Source organism: Myotis yumanensis, unplaced genomic scaffold (genome assembly GCF_028538775.1).
Source record: "Myotis yumanensis isolate MYYU_CA2020_CCGP unplaced genomic scaffold, mMyoYum1.0.hap1 SCAF_1, whole genome shotgun sequence".
NCBI classification, from domain to species: domain Eukaryota; kingdom Metazoa; phylum Chordata; class Mammalia; order Chiroptera; family Vespertilionidae; genus Myotis; species Myotis yumanensis.
In genome coordinates this window covers 25783483-25802308 of record NW_027223752.1, presented here as the reverse complement: position 1 = coordinate 25802308, position 18826 = coordinate 25783483, and the positions used below count along the sequence as shown (strand labels likewise).

At 41.3% G+C, this 18826-nt stretch overlaps 1 protein-coding gene across 20 annotated transcripts in view; it reads left to right on the top strand.

The window, feature by feature from the left end:
* Positions 1 to 18826, top strand: part of NRXN3 (neurexin 3) — a 1545560-nt gene that overhangs the window by 1008516 nt on the left and 518218 nt on the right. For 3 of the 20 annotated variants that reach the window (XM_070415811.1, XM_070415803.1, XM_070415750.1), the window contains exon 1: positions 10750 to 11889. The exons of the other annotated variants lie outside the window; for them this stretch is intronic. In XM_070415811.1, coding sequence (XP_070271912.1) covers positions 11640 to 11889 — 250 coding nt within the window. In that variant the 5' untranslated portion in view covers positions 10750 to 11639. Of the gene's footprint in view, positions 1 to 10749; positions 11890 to 18826 lie in introns of those variants that run through there. 20 annotated transcript variants of the gene reach the window in all.

The following is an 18826-nucleotide window of genomic DNA, read 5'->3' as shown; positions in this document are numbered from 1 at the left end:
GGGGAGTGGAAAAATGTAGACAGAGAGGCAATCATGCTGACTGCAAGTGCTGCACATATAAGAAGCCTTTCAAAGCAGAGAGAGCTTTGTATTTGGGAGAAGGCAAATGACTATTGGCATTCATGGATGCCTGGAGGAGTGGGAGGTTCCTGGGTCAGCACAGATACTAACCAGGTGAAAGAGGGGCACTCAGCCTCCACTTTCTCTATTGGCTTTTAGGACCATCCTGTATGACTACTGCTGGGATTCCATCTGGGAGGTGTGTGTGTGTGTGTGTGTGTGTGTGTGTGTGTGCATGCGCGCGCGCAGCATTGTCTCTGGCTTAAATGCTTGGCCCCACTCTTAAAGATGGACTACTAGGGAAATGGATTTCCAGTCACTCACTGTCTCTTGACTATGGGTAAGTAGAAGGACACAAAGACTTTATATTAAGATTCATAGCAACTTAAAAGTTATAATGTTAAGCCTTAACATTTTCTAACGGAATTATCTTATTAGTCACATATATAGAAACCTATGTTGTCACTGATAGGACATCACATCTATATAACATACTGTGCAAGTATGAGCATAGATTAAAAAAATTTTACCAACCCTATCACCTAAATAAACATGTTAAAATTGGGGTATTATCTATACCTTGATACACTTTGAAAGGTTGAAGGATATCTCTTTACCTTAGCTGAGTTCAGGAGAAATAGGTGAAATGCTAAATTCCTATGAAAACATGTTTTGGTATTGCTGTAGTGTGTTGGTGCGTGTGCACGCATGTGTGTGCACTCTTCGTTAGTAACCAGATAAAATCAGGAACATGCTAATGATCAAATTAGGAGGCAGGGGATTTGTATCTCATTTTTACTAGTGTTTTTATGCATTTTTGAGAACTTGCTCTCTCTAGAATTTAGTTTCCTTATCTGTAAAATGAGGGATTTGAAGTAATCAGTGGTTCTTCAGCATTTGGGGATCATGAACTCCTTTAAAAATCTGAAGAAATAGTTCTTTCCAGAAAAAAATTCACACCAAGACTAAATTGAATTTAGTTTCAGGAAGTAATTTTTGCATTCTTAGGGCTATCATATAAAACCATAGAAATTGTACACTACATAAGGAGATATGCAAGGAGATGGCCATCAGTATGGCAGTTCCTTGAACTCCAGGTTAAGAACTCTGTATCCAAATAAACTCTAAGGTTCTTTATGGATCTGAATGTCTCTAAATTTACAAATACTATTATTTTTACCAACAACCCTACATTAGTCAGCTCAAGCTGCATAACAAAATACAACAGATTGGCTGGCTTAAACAAGAGAACTTGATTTTCTCACAGTTTTAGAGCCGAAAGACCAAGATCAAGGTGTCAGGGATTGGATTTCTCCTAAAGCCTCTCTCCTTGGTTTGCTGATGGTCACCTTCTCTCTATGTCCTTCGATGGCTTTTTTCTCTGTGACTACACACTCCTAGTGCTTCTTCCTCTTCTTATAAGGACACCAGTTCTATTGGATTAGGGCCCCCACTTTTATGACCTCATTTAATGTTAACTATAACATAGAGGCCTGGTGCACGAATTCGTGCATGGGTGGGGTCCCTCTGGGTGGCCTGCAGGGATCAGACTGAAACCTGCAGTACAACACTGCCTGCAGCTCCTACCTGCCGCTCCTGCTCATCCCGGCCCCACTGTGCCTGCTGTGGTCTTGCGCCTAAATCAGTCCCAATTGGGAGAGGCTTGTGCTGCCACAGCAGCACTCACCAGCCATGAGCCCTGTATCGGGCGCCCTCCCAAGAGGAGTGGCCTGTGGGATTGGGCTGAAACTGGCTCTCCAATATCCCCTGAGGGGTCCCGGATTGCGAGAGGGTGCAGGCCAGGCTGAGGGACCCCACTGGTGCACGATCGGACCAGGGAGGGGCCACGGGAGGGCTCCAGGGTGTGTCTGGCCCATCTTGCTCAGTTCCAATTAACCAGACCCCAGCATCAAGCTAATCTACCAGTCAGAGCATTTGCCCCCTGGTGGTCAGTGCATGTCATAGCGAGCAGATGAGCAGCATTAGCATACATTAGCATATTATGCTTTGATTGGTTGTTCAGTTGTTCTGCCGTTTGGTCTATTTGCATATTACCCTTTTATTATATAGGATTTTTATTTATTTCGAAGAGGAAGGCAGAGGGAGATAGAAACATCAGTGATGAGAGAGGATTATTAATCAGCCGCCTCCTGCATGCCCCGTACTGGGGATCAAGCCTGCATCCCAGGCATGTGCCCTTGACCAGAATCAAACCCACACCCTTCAGTGCACAGGCCTATACTCTATCCACTGAGCCAAACTGGCTAGGGCTATCTCTTTAAGGGCCCTTTCTTCAAACACAGTCACAGTGGGGGTTAGGACTTCAACATATGAATTTTTAGGAACACAATCCAGACTATAATAAACCCAAACTGATGAACCATTGGAGAGAGTAATAGTTAACAACTAGATGAATACAAACATCTTTTATTGACCCTCCATGTCAAAAACATACACAAATAAGCCTACCAAAAATCAGAATAAAATATGCTGTTTTTAAAAATGGGGATTTATAATTGCTAACCAAAGTCTATCTGCTACTGATTTTATTAAAGAAGACACTTTCACAGAAGTTTTTTGGAAGGTTTTTGTGTGTTTATTTGTTTTTGATTTTTGTAGTGAAAGAAAAAAATAACTTAAAACAAACTTGATGTTGTAAAGATAAAATAACTTTTGTTTGGAACTGGTCATCAAGAATCCTGGCCAGGTTTTGTACATATGGGGGAAGGGAATAAATTAGGAGAGACAGAATTATAATAACCTATAAATAGTTTTAGGTTTGGTTTTCCTTTGGGCTATGCATGTAATCATCTTCCTATGACATAAGTCAAGTTACCCAAAGTCTCTTCTGCATCTGGTGGGTGGGGGTGGGGGCAGTTTGGGGTTGCTATTTCTGCTATTCCCAATGTTCCTTTAACTGCAGTAGGAGAGCGGAGGCTGAGGAGAAAAGGCCAAGAGTTTCTTGTAGTTGTTTAAATGTATCATTGCTCCCCCAGGGCCACATTTAGTAACCACCATTCGCTGAGTAACTCCTAAAGCAACCAGCATCCTACACCACACCAAACTCCCCTCATCCCAGCAGGAGCTAAGCATGAGAGATGGTCAAGGAGAAGATGATTCAAAAATTTGCTGGATGGTGTTATTCCTAAAGGTTTGTCTCTGTGGCTGTTTAATTTACCCAGTAATGAGTCAAGCCTGTTCTAGTGGTTTTACAGACCCTTCTAGAATAGGCAGCGCTAGCCAGTAACTCACTGTCCTTTTGTCCTTCTCTCTTTCTTTTGATGCACTGACCTTTGTCTGTTCATCTTCTGAACACCAACAAGGTATACATTTTAGGAAATTATATCTATCAAGCACGGTGACTCCCTCTGATATGGTTTACGCTCACCCCCCACCCCCCGCCCTCTCTTGGATGAAATGGCTCACTCTCTGCTTGAATTGGGCTAAGATATATGCTGCTGAAGACTGCTGCCTCCCATCCCTCTTCCACGAGCCCTCCCCTGTGAATTCTCTTCTTGAATCCCAGGAATCCACAGGAAATACCTTGTTATCTACATTCATTTGCTTGAAATTAACAGGTGGGTGGTTGGCCAAGCCCGGAAGGAGAGAAGTACAGCAGGGAAAATAAGCAGTAGGTGTGAGCCTGCCAGCAGGTATTATTATTCCAAAGTTATATAGCTTGTTAATCTCAGCTTCTATAAAAATTTAAATTAAAAAAAAGAAACTGAGAATCTATATGAGATAGTCTATGGTTAAGTGACTTGCCTAATATCTGACAATTAATGTCAGAGCCAAGAATTAAAATCCTGATATTTCCATTTCTAATATAGGATGACATTACATTTATCAACCACACAATGTTAAATCATTGGAAATCATACACAATAGAGTTCTCTCTTCATTAGTTTAAAACTTGGTTTAACAGGACAAAAATATGGTCTTTCTTCTGGTATAACCATTTAAAAGCCTTCTGATTCTCTTTGGCTTCAAGTTATATATACATGCTTTGTGGATTATTTCTCTTTTTTTATAGCTTATAATAAGCTCTCTTCTCATTGTTGTAACTGATGGTATTGCTCATATCAAATGTATTTTTTGGAATATTGTTTCCAGGATTTTCACTGAGAGAGCATCAAAAGTCAGAGAGCATATTGGTAGCATTTAGTTTCAAGGTAAAGCAAAAGACTGGCACTCTCAGGAAATGAACATCTCTATTCAGCAAGCAATCACAAGAATGATGTCCATGTTCTGGGAACTCAGTCCGACCTACAATGGAAAGGGAGCAACTTCTGAGATAATAGGGCAAGCATGTTAGCATACTCTTTTCATAGCAATAGGCTCTTCACACACACACACACACACACACACACACACACACACCACACCACACACACACAAAAATACCCTCACAGGAATAGCCAATGGAAATTATCAAAAGATTTAGAAGACATGTCTTTTATGCAGAAGGCTAAATAATTATGATTTAATTGTTTATTAGAGAGAAGAACGTGGTAAAATAAAGAACGCTTCCATGTCCCAAAGTAGACTGAGCTGGTCAGAGTTCCACCTTACACTGGGCAATGATTACTTATACAGCAGTGCCAGGGTTCCCATGGTATCTGGTTCTGAGACCATGGTGAACTTTATTGTGTTGGAGTTGGTTTGAAGGGTATTTGTGGCCAGGATGCAAAGAAGCTGGTCCCCTTTCTATGGACAGAGAGAATTCAATGGGTCAGGTAACACATGGAGTGGCTTTTCTATTCTGTTTTGGAATTACAGGAGGAGCTTTCTGCTTATCCACTCCTCTTGAGATTTGAATCAACAAAATGAGAATGCTATCTGCAGAGATAACTTTCAAGGAGTCACCAAGGAGAAAAAGAGAATAGTAATAATAATAACAACAGTGCCTGATACACAGTAGTTGATCAATAAATGTGATTACTACTAATAATCATTGATTATTTTCAGTGATCCAGCCACCGTTTAAACACACTTTACATAGATTAACTTTCTAAATCCTTACAACAAATCTATTAGCTAGATAGTATGATTATTCTCATTTTAGGAGAAGCTGACATATAAAGGGGCTAAGGATCTTGTTAACATTTTCACAAGCAGAATCAGGATTTGAACCTAGATAGTCAACACCAGAGCCCAAAATCTAAATCTGTATACACCTACAAAGTGTCCTCTAAATCTTTTACTTGATTATCACCCTATAAAGATACACATGATATTATTACTTCTGTTACTGTATACAGCATTCATTTGGTTTGAGTCCTTAAATCTGGGTAAAGATTTACGTGGTGCAGAGGATAGGAAGTTTAGATCTCTGAAATCCAATGTCAACTTAGTGAAGACTAATGGGTTCAAATGTCCAAATCTCTCTAAGGAACTAATTGATTCCTGTCCTTGAGTAAAAGGAAAATTTGCTTCCAAGATACAATAATTGTACTTGGATTTCAGTGGAAGCAGGTTAAGGCTTACACAGGAACATTTCATATTTTCCTCAATCCTTGTAGAAATGTGTAAGATTCCAAGGAGATTGATATTCCAGCCCCATTGATTAAAATTCTAGTGATTTGGATAATTTCCTAAAAGAGATTTTTTTCAACATCCAAACTCCTTATATCCCCATTTCAGCCACAAGGAGGACAAACTATAAGAGGGATACGTTAAAGGAACAGAAGCAATATGTGCATTCCCTAAACTATAAAGTTATATGGGGACATCATTGTCTTTTAAAAAAATCAAGTACTAGTACATTTAGGAGTGATGCTTAAAAGAATAAAGCTCCCTTTTATGCTCCCAATTGGAAAATATAATCAAAATCTACTTTTTGCAGGATGGCTTTCTTAAATAAATGAGCAGAAGGATGAGTTATGTGGCTATAAATAAATCTACTGACTATAATAAAGCAAAGTTTGACTATTTTATAGTGTCCCAGGAACCAGTGGGTATATTTATAGCTGTGTTAACAGTAACCTGTATTTTTTCAGGATTTTTATTTCACTTCACATTATGAGAGTTTAGTTTTTTGTTTGTTTGTTTGTTTTTCTTCTTTCCATACTTACCTTTGGAACCCTGCATAGAGAGAGAGAAAGAAAGTAAGGATGCCTACACTTTGTATTTAGAAAAAGAGGACCCTCGCCCAAGAGTTTAGGGTTTATACTTTATACAGACACAGACTGCTCAATGCTTTCTGTGTCTGCGCAGTCTTATTAGATGTGTCTGTGACAAACAATGTGACAGCTGTCTACTGTTGGCAGTGAGGTGGAAAGTCAGCGTCTGCACAGGTGAGAAGAGGCATGTGGAGGGACAAAATGTATTGTGAGAGACTGACAGGGCAACTTCACATTAGGTTCCTGGCACCTGATACCATTAAGTACTATCACGAGGCTTATTGTAGAAGCCAAAAGATTCTTCAGACTACTTAATAGCAGAAGTACAGACCAAAGCAAGACAAAAAGGCTCAGATGGGTACAGATTCTTCTACCTCATCTTGGAACAGTTTCCTGGGAGGTGGGGAGGAGGGGGAAGTTTTAAAAAGCAGGGGAAGGAGATCTATAATCCCAAATTCTGAAATCTGGAATAATGGAGAAACCCAGCTATTAACCAGCCAAATACAATTACAGGTTTTTTGTTTGTTTGTTTAAACTGCATTCCATTCAGAAACTGCAAGCTCCACAGAGTCTGGTTAGGATGTCATGGGGTTTTATCCAAGTGGACCTGTGAAATTATTTGTACTTTTCTATTTTAAATATGTGTTGAGCATAATGCTTCTATATCTATTGTTCTTCTTATTTGTCTTAAAAGTGGGTTTTCATCTTCATCCTGCAGCTGTGTGCTACGTTCCCAAGTGTTCTCACTCCAGGACTCACTAGGGACAACTCAGAAGGGAAGAGGTGGTTGTTGGTGGTAGTGCAGCTGATGAGGAATCCTGTTCAGCTGACCCCTAGGTGCAGACAGTGTTTAGAAGGTATCACTGGAGCTTAAAATTATATATATATAATATATATATATATATATATATATATATATAAAATTATATATATATAAAATTATATATATATAAAATTATATATATATATTAAATATATATATTTAATAAGGCATCCTATTATAAACTCTAATAGATCTGAAAAGAATGGGAATTAGAAAAAGAAATTGAGGTAGGAATGTGCTGACTAGAGGAAGAGACAGGAGGGATAAGAAACAAATAAGAAAAGAAATCATCAATGTATTAAATGGAGAAGGACATGCATTTTATCAGGAGAACTGTGGATTTTCTCTCTGGAGTGAAAGAAGAAAAATTAATCAGTCTCATATTTGCCCTCTTATAAGTTTTCTCAATATTCAACTGGTTCCCCAAATGGAATTAGCCTTCCTGGAATCCTTAGCTACTTCTTTTGACATTTTTCAAAAAAGTAAATAAATAAATTATAAGTATGACAAGTGAAATGAATAGCTCCAGCTGTGACAAGCCAGTAGCATTTCCAGATTTTGTACTGCATTAAGGATTTATTTTCGCTTTGTTGCCTAGAAGAGAATTAATTGCAAGGTCCTGCAAAGCTTCCCATGTTTCCCTGGGACAAAGTCAGAGACAGGCTCCAACACTCAGCACCAATTTAGGACAGAATGGCAAGGTTATTTGGATAGGTGGTCAACTTAATCAATTCTGAGAATGTGCATCTCTGAGAATCGATGTCACTAAAGGCAGATAAATGCATCAGTGAAACTAATGATATAAGAACATATGAATATGAGGTTGACAGTTAATTCATTGGATTCATTAATTGAACAAATATTTACTGAGGATATACTATGTGCCAAATACAGAAAATACAGTAGGGGATAAGACAAAAGCTCAGCATTCAGGGAGCTTACAATCTTATTAAGGAGCTAGCTAGACTATGAACAGACACAGATAAAATAATTTCAGAAAGTGGATAGTGTTGTGAAGGGAATAGAAAAGGCAAAGTGCCTTTCAGGGGTTTGATGGCTGACTTTCTATGAAGGCCAGTGACACCTGAAATGAACCAATCACATGAAAATCTGGGAGAAACATCTTCCAGACAAGAGGAGCCAGCAAGTATAAAGGTTTAGAATTTGGAAAGGGGAAAGAACTTGACACATTCAAAGAGCAGAAAGAAGGCATGGGCGACTGGAGGGTAGTAAGGGGTCATCTGGCAGAAGATGGTTTTGGAGAATTAGGCATAAGCCAGGTCATTTAAGTCATCTTAAAAGCATGTTACAGAGTTTGAATGAGTCCGAAGTGCAGTGGGACTCCATGTGGAGGACAAAAGGGGTGGTTGGATTGAATAAGAACTATCATCTACCTTAAGGGATGATGCTTAGGATAAGAATTTCCCTTCTGACTTTTCTACTAATAATTAGACCCTAAATATCTACTTAACCTTCTTGGAATTTTAGCTTATTTTTTATTGAACAAAGAGTACTGCCACTCTGTCAGGTGCTGTGCCAGATGCGGTATATATGTTATCTCATTTAAAACACCCAATAACCTCATGAGGGAAAGCATTATCCACATTTTACAGAGCAAGATATTGAGGTTTAAATCCAGTCTCCATAAACCACTCCTGTTGCTTGCTGTGGTGTTTCTAGGTACATGTTGCTAGTTTAAGACATAGTGTTTCTTGGCTGCTACCCAAGGGCACGAAAGACATTGAATGAGGGATTCTGGATGGATCCCAAGAAGATCCCCTCACAGCTGAGAATCAGAGCAGTTTGGATGACTCTGCAGCATTTACCACTGAAAACATGGGCCTTGGGAGAACATTGAGTTCAGAACCAGAATTCCAAGTCACCACCATAAATCTGAAATGGACTTGATATTTGACTTTGAAGACAAAACATCTATAGGTTTGGTATCTTTATCTGTTAGAAAGACACATGATGCTAACTTCCTTAGTCCTTCTTTGGGGTGTCCCAAGGATGAATAGGACTGTCTTAACCCCTGTTCTTTATTCTCAGTTACAGAGTTTGAAATGTCCTTGAGAGCAGGACTATAATAGGTGCTATCAGCTCCTTTAAAAAAGAAATGCCACCCTAACTGGTTTAGCTCAGTAGATAGAGCATTGACCTATGGACTAAAGGGTCCCAGGTTCGATTCTGGTAAAGGGTATGTACCTTGGTTGCGGGCACATCGCCAGTGGGGGGGGGCGGGGGTGTAGGAGGCAGCTGATCGATGTTTCTCTCTCATTGATGTTTCTAACTCTCTATCCCTTTCCCTTCCTCTCTGTAAAAAATCAATAAAATATATTTTAAAAAGAAAATGCCACCTAAATACTCCTCTCTTTCTCTCTCTGTGTTTCTCTCAGCCTCCGTCTCTCTCTCTCTCTCTCTCTCTCTCTCTCTCTATATATATATATATATATATATATATATATGTATATACACATATATGTGTATATATACATATATATGCAAGTGGCTAGTATATATTATATAATTTAAATTCCCTCTCCCCTTCCAAAAATATAATTGGCCAAGGTGACTGTGAAGGAAGGAGTCAAAGCTAGCAAGCCCTCTGGTCTAGGAGGGCTGCCTGTTAGGTTTGTGCTTCCAGCACATCAGATGGAATAGGAGGAAGGGGGGTGGGGTGAGGTGGAAGCCACCTGTCCAGAATGTCACTGTTCCCTGGCAGAACCCTGGTCAGCTTCCTCCTGGAGTCACAGATGGCCAGGACAGGAGCACCAAGCCTCTCTCTGCCACTCCTGCTCTCCCCTGCAGGTTCAGCCTGGATGGAAAAGCTGTGCTTTCTTTGCTGCCCAATGCCTTGGAGCCGGGAGGCTTCACCCATCTGGGGCATTGTCTCTGAGGAAAGTCCTAGACAGGTCCCCACTCCCCTTCTGCCAGAAGACTCAACTATCACCCCTTCTGAAGTTCTTTGACCAGGACAGCCAGCTAGGACCCTAACTTCTGGTTCCTGAATGCAGGCACTTCCTGTCCACCCGGTTGGAAGCTACCTTTTCCAAACCCCTCACCCTCTGGAGTCCGGGGACCACATCTCTTCAGAGAGACTGTGAAAAGTTCCCACCATTTGCTCCTAGGGTTGGGACCTTGGTCATCTTAACCCCTGGAGAGGCATCTGTATGGAGAGTGGCCACAGGGTGCTGACCAAGGTGCTGACCACCATCCAGGGCGGGAGTGTGAGGGGTGGGAGGTGCCCACTGCCTGCAGCCACTACAGCGTTTGGCTCCTGCTGACTCAGGGGGTTTATATTTATTTCTATTTGGGGATACTTCAGCCTCAGCTTTGCCTGCATTTTTCTTTCGGAATTGTAAAAGGTGCCTTAATCGTGAGAGTTTGGCTTCAGGTGCTTGGGAGAGGAGGAGGAAAGGGTGATAAAACGGCTCAGTGTCCCTCTGTCTGTCTCTCAGTCTCACGCGCACTCACACGCTGGAGCTCACTGTGCTGGGAGGGAAGCAGAGTGCAGCAGTGGGTGTGAGTAGGGGCGGTGTGTGCCGGGAGGCTTGGGGTGTAGACTAGCTCGGGTATTTGAATGGGGAGGGCTGGGATTCCGGGCGCTCACCCCGCCTTCCTCCGGAGCCAGCCAGTCCCTCGGCAGAGCGCTCGGGCTGCGCTGATTTGCTCTCGGGAGTGCGCGATTTGCATATGACTTGCCCATTTGTGAATTTGGCTCCCCAACTCTTCGCTTCACTTCACCTGTGCCTCCCAGTTCTGCGCACTTTGCAAGCGCCCGCCCGCGGGCACCTCCTCTCCTGCTCTCCCTGCTCGCCTACCCACCTCTCTCCACCCCGTGCCACGTTGGTTTGGTTGGCTGCTCTGCGCTGGGTTCCTCTGCCTTTCCTCTTTCACTCCGGTCCTCCTGGTTCTCTTCCTCCGGCGGCGGCGGCGGCTGCTGCTGCTGCTGCTGCTGCTGCTCCTGCTGCTGCTGCTGCTGCTGCTAAACCCGGGAAGCCAGCGGAGGCTCCGTGGAGCTCTTCCAGAAAGTGCAGGGTTAACAGCCTCCCTGCCCTTCCGCCGAGACAACTACAAACGGGTGAAGAAGTTTCCCACCTGCATCCCCTTTTGCTTGGCACTTCTGCATTGCATCGCATGGAAGTGGAAAAAAAAATGTTCAAACTGCTTGGATGTTGGGATAAACTAACCTGAACCTACTTGGGTGTCCTGCCACCTGCTCTTCTTCCTTCATTTCCACCTTTCCTCTATGTGGCTTCTAGGAGCATGCAGCTAAGTCATCAGACTTGAGTTGCTTAGAGATCAGGAGGAAGCCCAGTGCCTCCCGTGACATGTTGGGCATTACGGGGCTCCCTAGGAGGGCTACTTTACCCAGGGGGACTTTGGCGTCCTAAATTTAAGCCCCTGGAAAAGGGGGGCTTTTGCCTTCTATCTTACGTTGTTTTTTTTTTTAGTAGTATCTTTTTTTTTTAACTGATTCATCACCTGCCTTGAAAGTGCTTATTCCTTCCCTCTTTCTACAATTTGGACAAGTCTTCCTCCTGCTATGATGGGCCCCTGGGCATCATGAACTTCATTATTACTCACTGGCTGGGATTCAAACTGCCCATCTGTAGTGGTCCAGTGCGTTGACCATGCACCTGAGAATCCACCCAAGACGGAGCCCTCCTCGCCGGCCGGCCTGGACGCTTGGGATCTGGTCCCTCTTCTGGGGATGTATCATCAGTTCTGTGTGGAGTTCCTCTAATGTAGCTTCCTCCTCCTCCTCCTCTTCTTCCTCGCCGGGGTCTCACTCTCAGCATGAGCACCATTTCCATGGCAGCAAGCATCACTCAGTGCCTATTTCTATCTATCGCTCCCCAGTTTCCCTGCGAGGAGGGCACGGTGGGTTTTTCTGCTCTTTATCCTTTTAATGGGGCATAGCCGTTCCTTAACCCATTCGCCTTTCAGGGCTTTCAGGTAATGTCAAGGGTGGGAAGAGAGTGAAAAATGGCATTCTAAATGATGAAAAGCATCACATGTGCATGAGGGAAGAAAATGACCAGTTTCCTCTTAAAGACTAATGCTAATGCTTTCTGCCCCCGCCCCCCAATTTCCTCTAATGGATTCTCCTCTCCTTGGCTCCCTTACCCATCCCTGCACCAACACCACATTCTCCTCCCTTTTCAACCTTCCACCCCTTTCACTGCCCCCTCCCACAGGATGGTAGGCAACTTACAGATAAGTCCCCAGTGCTGCACTTTGAGAATTCATTCATTCACCTTGCTTTCACCCTTCTTCTTTGGGAGCTAGTCATGGGGAAATAGCCGATAGCAAGAATTCTTAGGTCTTCGGCTAGAAGTTGTTTGAACTGCTGGAAAGTGGCCTGTGTGGTTAGGGTCACGAGGAGGGGGAAGAGAAGCTGAAGGCAGAAAATATAATTAATAACCAGTGGCCATTATTATTCATCTGGGCAGCTTTAGGTTTGTCCACATGTTTGATAGAAAGAGTAGCTATCATAAAAACTGCATATCTAATATTGCTACCAGAGAGGAAGCAATCTATAGACAAGGCAAAGTCCATTTATAATTGACCCAAGTGTAAATTATAGTAACTTTAATTCCACCATTTATGCAAATGCTATTTCAGTTGAAGGTAGCATGGGTGGGCTTGTTTAAACAGTGCGCCTCTGATGTGAAATCCTCCCTTCATAGCTATTGAAAGAAGAGATCTATGGCTTTTAAAAATATATTCAGCTCTGTGCAGGCTGCCTTGAAAAAGGTGGTGTCTGCCTCTAAGGTAGGAGCTTGCTGTAGTAAAATGTTCTAAAGGAGAGAGCTTTGTTATTTGTTTACTATGCACTCCACTCCGAATGCGAGGAGAGTAGGAATCACAGAGCCGGGCTACAGGAGCAGCCCTCCAGGGAGCTGGAGGAGTGAATGCACCGGAGGTCCCCTGCCCTAGCTTGTATTTTGAAGAACTATAGCATGCAGACCCCATTGGGAACATCAGTTCTTCCCACTGCCTCCTAGCCCTGGGCTTCTGCTCCGTGCTGTCTGTAGCTTTTAGTGGAAGCACATTGAAAAAATGCCAGCACATATTCTGGCTCTTTCTGGCTCTCTTTAAATTTCATTTGATGGAGTTGTCAAACAGCTCAGAGCTTGTAGGGCTGGTAGAGGGGGGTGGTGGGGAGGAGGGAATGCTTGATCTTGATCTGGTTGCTGTTTTTTCTGTGACTCCTGCTGAGGCTGATATAGGCTTTCTTTAAAAAAGCACAGCAGCCTCTCCCCGCTTCCCTCCCCAAACAAACAAAAAAACTAGGAGAGGAAAGAAACACACCAACCCAAAAAGCAAAAGCAATTTCATTGATAATGGAAACTGTTAGCTCCAAAGGGGAAGAGGGACTAGGAGTGGAGGTGAGATTGTAAAGAGTGGGAAAGAAAAGAAGGGAAGTGGGGGGTGGGGGAAGCCAGACAGACTTTTACTAAGAGCCATACTTAAACATGGAAACACTCAGCAATAATTAGCTAAATTTTGCTAATTAGCATAAATGATCAGCAGGGAGATGAAGATTATGCATTAGAGGTTAGAGGCTGGCAGGGTCTGGATGTTTCCTGTTCAGGATGTAAAGGGTTAAAAGCAGCTAGGAGTTAAGTGATGGAATTTACAGAGCTCTACTTCCCAGGGGTTCCTAAATCTTTCAAGTTTCTCTCTCTCTCTCTCTCTCCTCCCATCCCTCTCCCTCCCTCCATTTTCTTTCTCTCTTTCCCCCCTCTCCCTCTCTCTGTCCTAAAGGTGTTGAGTCTTGCAGAGGTTAAGCATTCTTCTCTATTTACTTCACTTCTCCAAGTATGCATTTTCTCAGTACCTTCTAAATCTTTCTGACTGGTTCCCAGTCTGGTTTCTCATTACCCTGCATCTGATAAGATCCAGTATGATGGAAAAGAAGAACAAAGCAAGTAAATGACTAGAGATCCCAGCTAAGACCCCCAGATCCATCAGAGCTATAAGATGCAGTAAACTCCTCAGGGGTCTGCATGGCTAAGATAGGAAGGCTCCTGAATTTGACTCTTCAGTATCCTCTTTCAATCCTAAAATCCCATCCATCCCATTGATTTGGGCTTGGAGACTGAATGCATCTATATTAAGTAGGCTTCTTTCATATTTAATTAATGTTTTTGAGCTGGAAATCAAGAGAAGCAGTGATCAACAACCTTTGATTCCAGTTCCCCTTCCAAACTGAGACCTTTTGAGTCCTGAAAGGGCCAGTAGACCCCCTCAGTGCTTTGCTAACTTGCCTCTCATTCTTACTGGAAGTACACTTGCTAGTCCCCTAGTCCAAGACAAAGACTTAGTTAATAGCAATTGTTTTTAAAAATCTTTTGGAAGGCGGTGGTGGTAGGAGGCATAGCACTATGAGACTAATGGTTGTTGCTAATAGTTTTCTGCCAGCCTTATTCCAGAGTTAAAAGCAGCAATCTCCATTGTCTGTGAACAAGTAAATGCCCTTTGTTCTGGTATAAAATTAAACACTAGAGGCATGAGTCCAAGAACTTTCTTTGGACTGAAGGGAGATTTTGTTTGTTTGGTTGTTTTCTGTTACTCTTGCCCATTTCCTAAGAAGACAACTCCTCAGAGTTGCCCTTTTAATAAGTGGTTCACACACACACACACACACACACACACACACACATTCTTCCAAACCAAACTGCCCTATAGTGGGATTTACACTAAGACAAATAGAAGAAACAGAAATTCTCCAGACAGCTTTTACCCAGGCTTGGTTCCAGTCTTTAGAGAATTATGTATAGATCTGCCTACAGTCTTTATCCAGGGCCCCCTAGAAAAGGCCAAGCTCCTTTATGGGTTGCGGAGACAAAGTCACACCTGCCTGGGGCACCCCAAAATAGTCTCCAGTTAGGACTGTGTCTCAGGAGAGAATTAATTAAGTATCCTGTGAACTGGAATCTGGTAAGCTTCTCCCCTTCTCTGAGGTTCCCGTCTTTCTTTTGTGATCTATTCAATAGTCATTCAATCAACCTTGAGTATTTACTATGTGCCAGTCTGCGTGCTATTTGCTAAGGATATAAAACTACTGAGATATTGTGGTGTTCAGCTAGGGAGAATTTCAGAAGTATTTTGATCATTTAAGATAAGTGCTTCTGTCACGTAAAAAATGGGGGGGGGACCCAGATATCACACCATATTAATTGATATAAATTATTCCTTTATAAAATGAAAATTTACATTTTTCTATTATTCCAGTTACCCCTACAGGTATTTTTCATCCTTAACTTTATTACCATACTTAAATATCATGCTTATCAAAGCTCCTAAGTAGTTTAGTGGTATAGGACACATAAATACTAAAATACATTTGTTTACTGACCTTGGGAGTTTTGTATATTTCTTTTCCTCTCACTTGCCTTTAATAAGTCCAATGTCTATCTGTCTAAAGATAAATGCTTTAATACTTAGAGTTTAGAAAACAGGTTTCTCTAAGGATCCTGGGTCTAGTATGTGTCTTGCATTTTATCCTCCATAATATAACAGACTTTCTTGACTCAAGGCATTTGGGAGAACTAATAGAGAACATAACTCAACTTTAAAAGGGAAAGTACCACAATATATTTAGAGGAAAGTCTCTTGCTCAGAAACTAGGGTGTGTGTGTGTGTGGGGAGGGATATATATCCTATCTGAATCATCGTAGCAGAAGTGATGGTGGTCCCACTTGTGGCATATTAGCCAGGACCTTCTTGTAAGGAATTAGACTGCTCATTCATTGTCACAGACAACTGCCTCAAGTTTTCCCAGCCATGGGGCTTGTTTTGCTCTGATCTATTGAGCAGTTTCTTCTGCTCCGCCAGCTGCTTTCTAACCACTTTCTCTCCCCCTTCCTTCTTGGGATTCAGTTTGCTGAATAATTCATAGTGTTGGTTGACAGATAAAATGATAAGATGTATATGCCTTTGGCCTTGGTGATAAATTAATTAAATCAGTTTCTCCTTTTCTCTCTCCTCCAGATGCATTGTTTTTCTTCTCTAAAATTTGTTGGCAAGTGGTAGGTCTGGAGATTAATATGTTCTTAATAAACCAGCATAGGAAGTTTGTAATGTTGTAGGGTATGTTTCTTTAGGACTTTCAATGTTGATCATTGGTTGGAGTGAAGCTGAGGGCTGCCATATCATAGGGAGAGGAGATGAGATCATTGGAACAATTCTTTTCAGGGTCAGGGGAATCCTTACCAAACTAATGGATGGCTGGAATTCCATAGTAAAAATTTTATTCCTTTATTGTCTGATTTTTTTAAATCTGGAAGAAGCAACACATTTCATTTTACATTTTAGTGAATGAATTTACCAGATCTCAGAAAGCTTGCCTCTCTGGACCTTGTGTCATCTGGGAGGGAAGCAAATGTTTGAAGACAAACCATGAACTTATTCATATTTCCCTTCCAGTATTAATTTGTTAGGGCTACCTTAAATAAAATCACAGCCTGGTGGGTTAAACCACAGAAACCTATTTTCTCACAGCTCTGAAGGCTAGGAGTCCAAGATGATGGTGTCAGTAGATTTGGTTTCTTCTGAACTCTCTCTTCTTCACTTGTAGATTGATTCTTTCTCATTGTGTCCTCATATGGCTTTTCATCTGTGTTCATGCACCCCTGACATTTCCCTATATGTTCAAATTTCCTTTTCTTATAAGGACACTTGTCCTATTGGTTAAGGCTCACCCAAATGTCTCATTTTAGCTTTATCACCTTTTAAAAGGCACTATCTCCAAATACAGTCACAATCTGAAGCACTGGGGGTCAGGGCTCCAATGTATAATTTTTTTTTGGAGGGTGGCATAAATTAGCCCATGATACTCCTTCTCCTTCCCCTTTTCCCAGACTCTGTCATTGGGAAAGAAGTAAATTTGTACTATTCTGTGAATCTCTATTGAACTCAAACTTTCACAATGAAAAAATAAAACCTTCAGGAACAATGGTAGCAATTTACAAAATTGATAAGATGGTGCCTCAAGAGGAAATATTCTATTGATGTACAATATATATACGGAGAACACAGCACCAGCAGGTTCAGTTAACACTTGTGTTTGCTTTCCTTCTAGTTGATCTTGTGTGACTGAGTCTGCACCTTGATGTGCTTGTATACTAATTCTGACTATAGCCACATGCTCTGCAGACAGACTCCAATGTCCACATTCTAAAGCTCTCTCTTCTTGACCTGCTGCCATCCCAGGTCAGGGACATTCCTGCCCTTGCAGGGTCTTCCTTTATGAACTACAGTTGCTCACTATTTTCTTTTCCTAGACACACACCACCAACTCCTTTCACATCTCATCTTTCATTGACTAAGAGCAGATTTAATTAGTAGAAATAACCATGTTTTTGGCAGCTGAAAAAATAAGTATCAATTTCTTTTTTTTTCTGTTGGATTTTTATGTTGTGAAAGTTCATTTTAAACTATAAATATGCAAAAATCTGTCTCCTTCATGACATGATTATGAGGTTTGGGTGAGATGACTGAAGAAATGTCTTGTAATTGTAATACCCTTGCAGTTATAAATCCCAAGCAAGGTATTTAACTCTTTAGGGAAAGGAAACAGATTGTTTTGTTTTTTCTGCATTCAGATACTTCTGAAAAATGATTTTAAGAATATGTGCTTTAAGAATATGAAGATATTTATTATGATAACAGAGTTCTAACAGGCAGTGTAGTGTTAGGTCGGGTGGGAGCCATCACTCACAGGATTGGCTGGAGGAAATACATCCCAATCTTTTTTCTGTCGCTTAGGAATGTTGTGAACCTGGATAAGTCACAAGGCTTGTCTAAGACTCAATGTCTTCATTTTTTCATGGAGAATGGCAATAATAATAACATACATATGTCACAGAATTGTGTGGGAAGTTGAATAAGTACATTGTAAAACACTGTGTGGAGATTAAATACTTTAGAAGAAATATTTCAATGAGGACATTCTTTCAGTTGCTTATATAAATCTGAGCTTCAGTGTTGACTGTTTGCTGGTTGGTAGTTTGAGCTAAAAGAACACAAATATTCCAATCTTCATTTCCCTACCGGAGTAACACTTTTGCCCTCTATGGGTTACTTCATTTACTCACTACTTCTTTAGGGAAATGTAAAGGAGAAAGCCTTAACTTGCATTTCCTCATTTTTGACACTAAGAGAAAATTATATATGTGATCAGTTTTTGCTTTTTGATAACATGTAGAAATCCATGCCAGGGAAATGTTAGCCTACAATAAGAAATTATAACAAACTGATTAGAAGCTCAGCAATTTGGTGAAGGGAAAGGGATGTGAGGACTCCAAGAAATATTCTGAGGCCTTTTTGGAAATTTAGAATTGGATTTTGTTTCTAGCAAACTTGTATAGAATTTAAACATTCCTTTATGATGCCTAGTAGCCATTAAAAACTATAAGTCATAATCTAGTTTATACTAGGAAAAGACAGATCTTTTAGGACTACCATTTTCAGATCTGAAAATGGACAACTCCTTATATGATATTTCTGGTACTTTTACTTACCAGGACTCAAGGGTTACAAGGGAAGTGGAAGCACATTATGATGCTGGAACCCTTAGAGTTGACTTTGTGGAGCCCAAATGTAAAATCAGTGTTCTTATGGATAAGATGTTATGCTGGGACATAGATCTTACTCCTAGTTTTCTCCCTGACCCACCCTGTGACTTTAAATATGAAATTATTATTTTTTTTAAATTGTATTAATCTTTTATCATGTAGACATTATGTAGGATATCTTGATCTCTCAACCTATCCTTTTTCTTTTACATGTAGTTTTCTGTGTGGTGTGT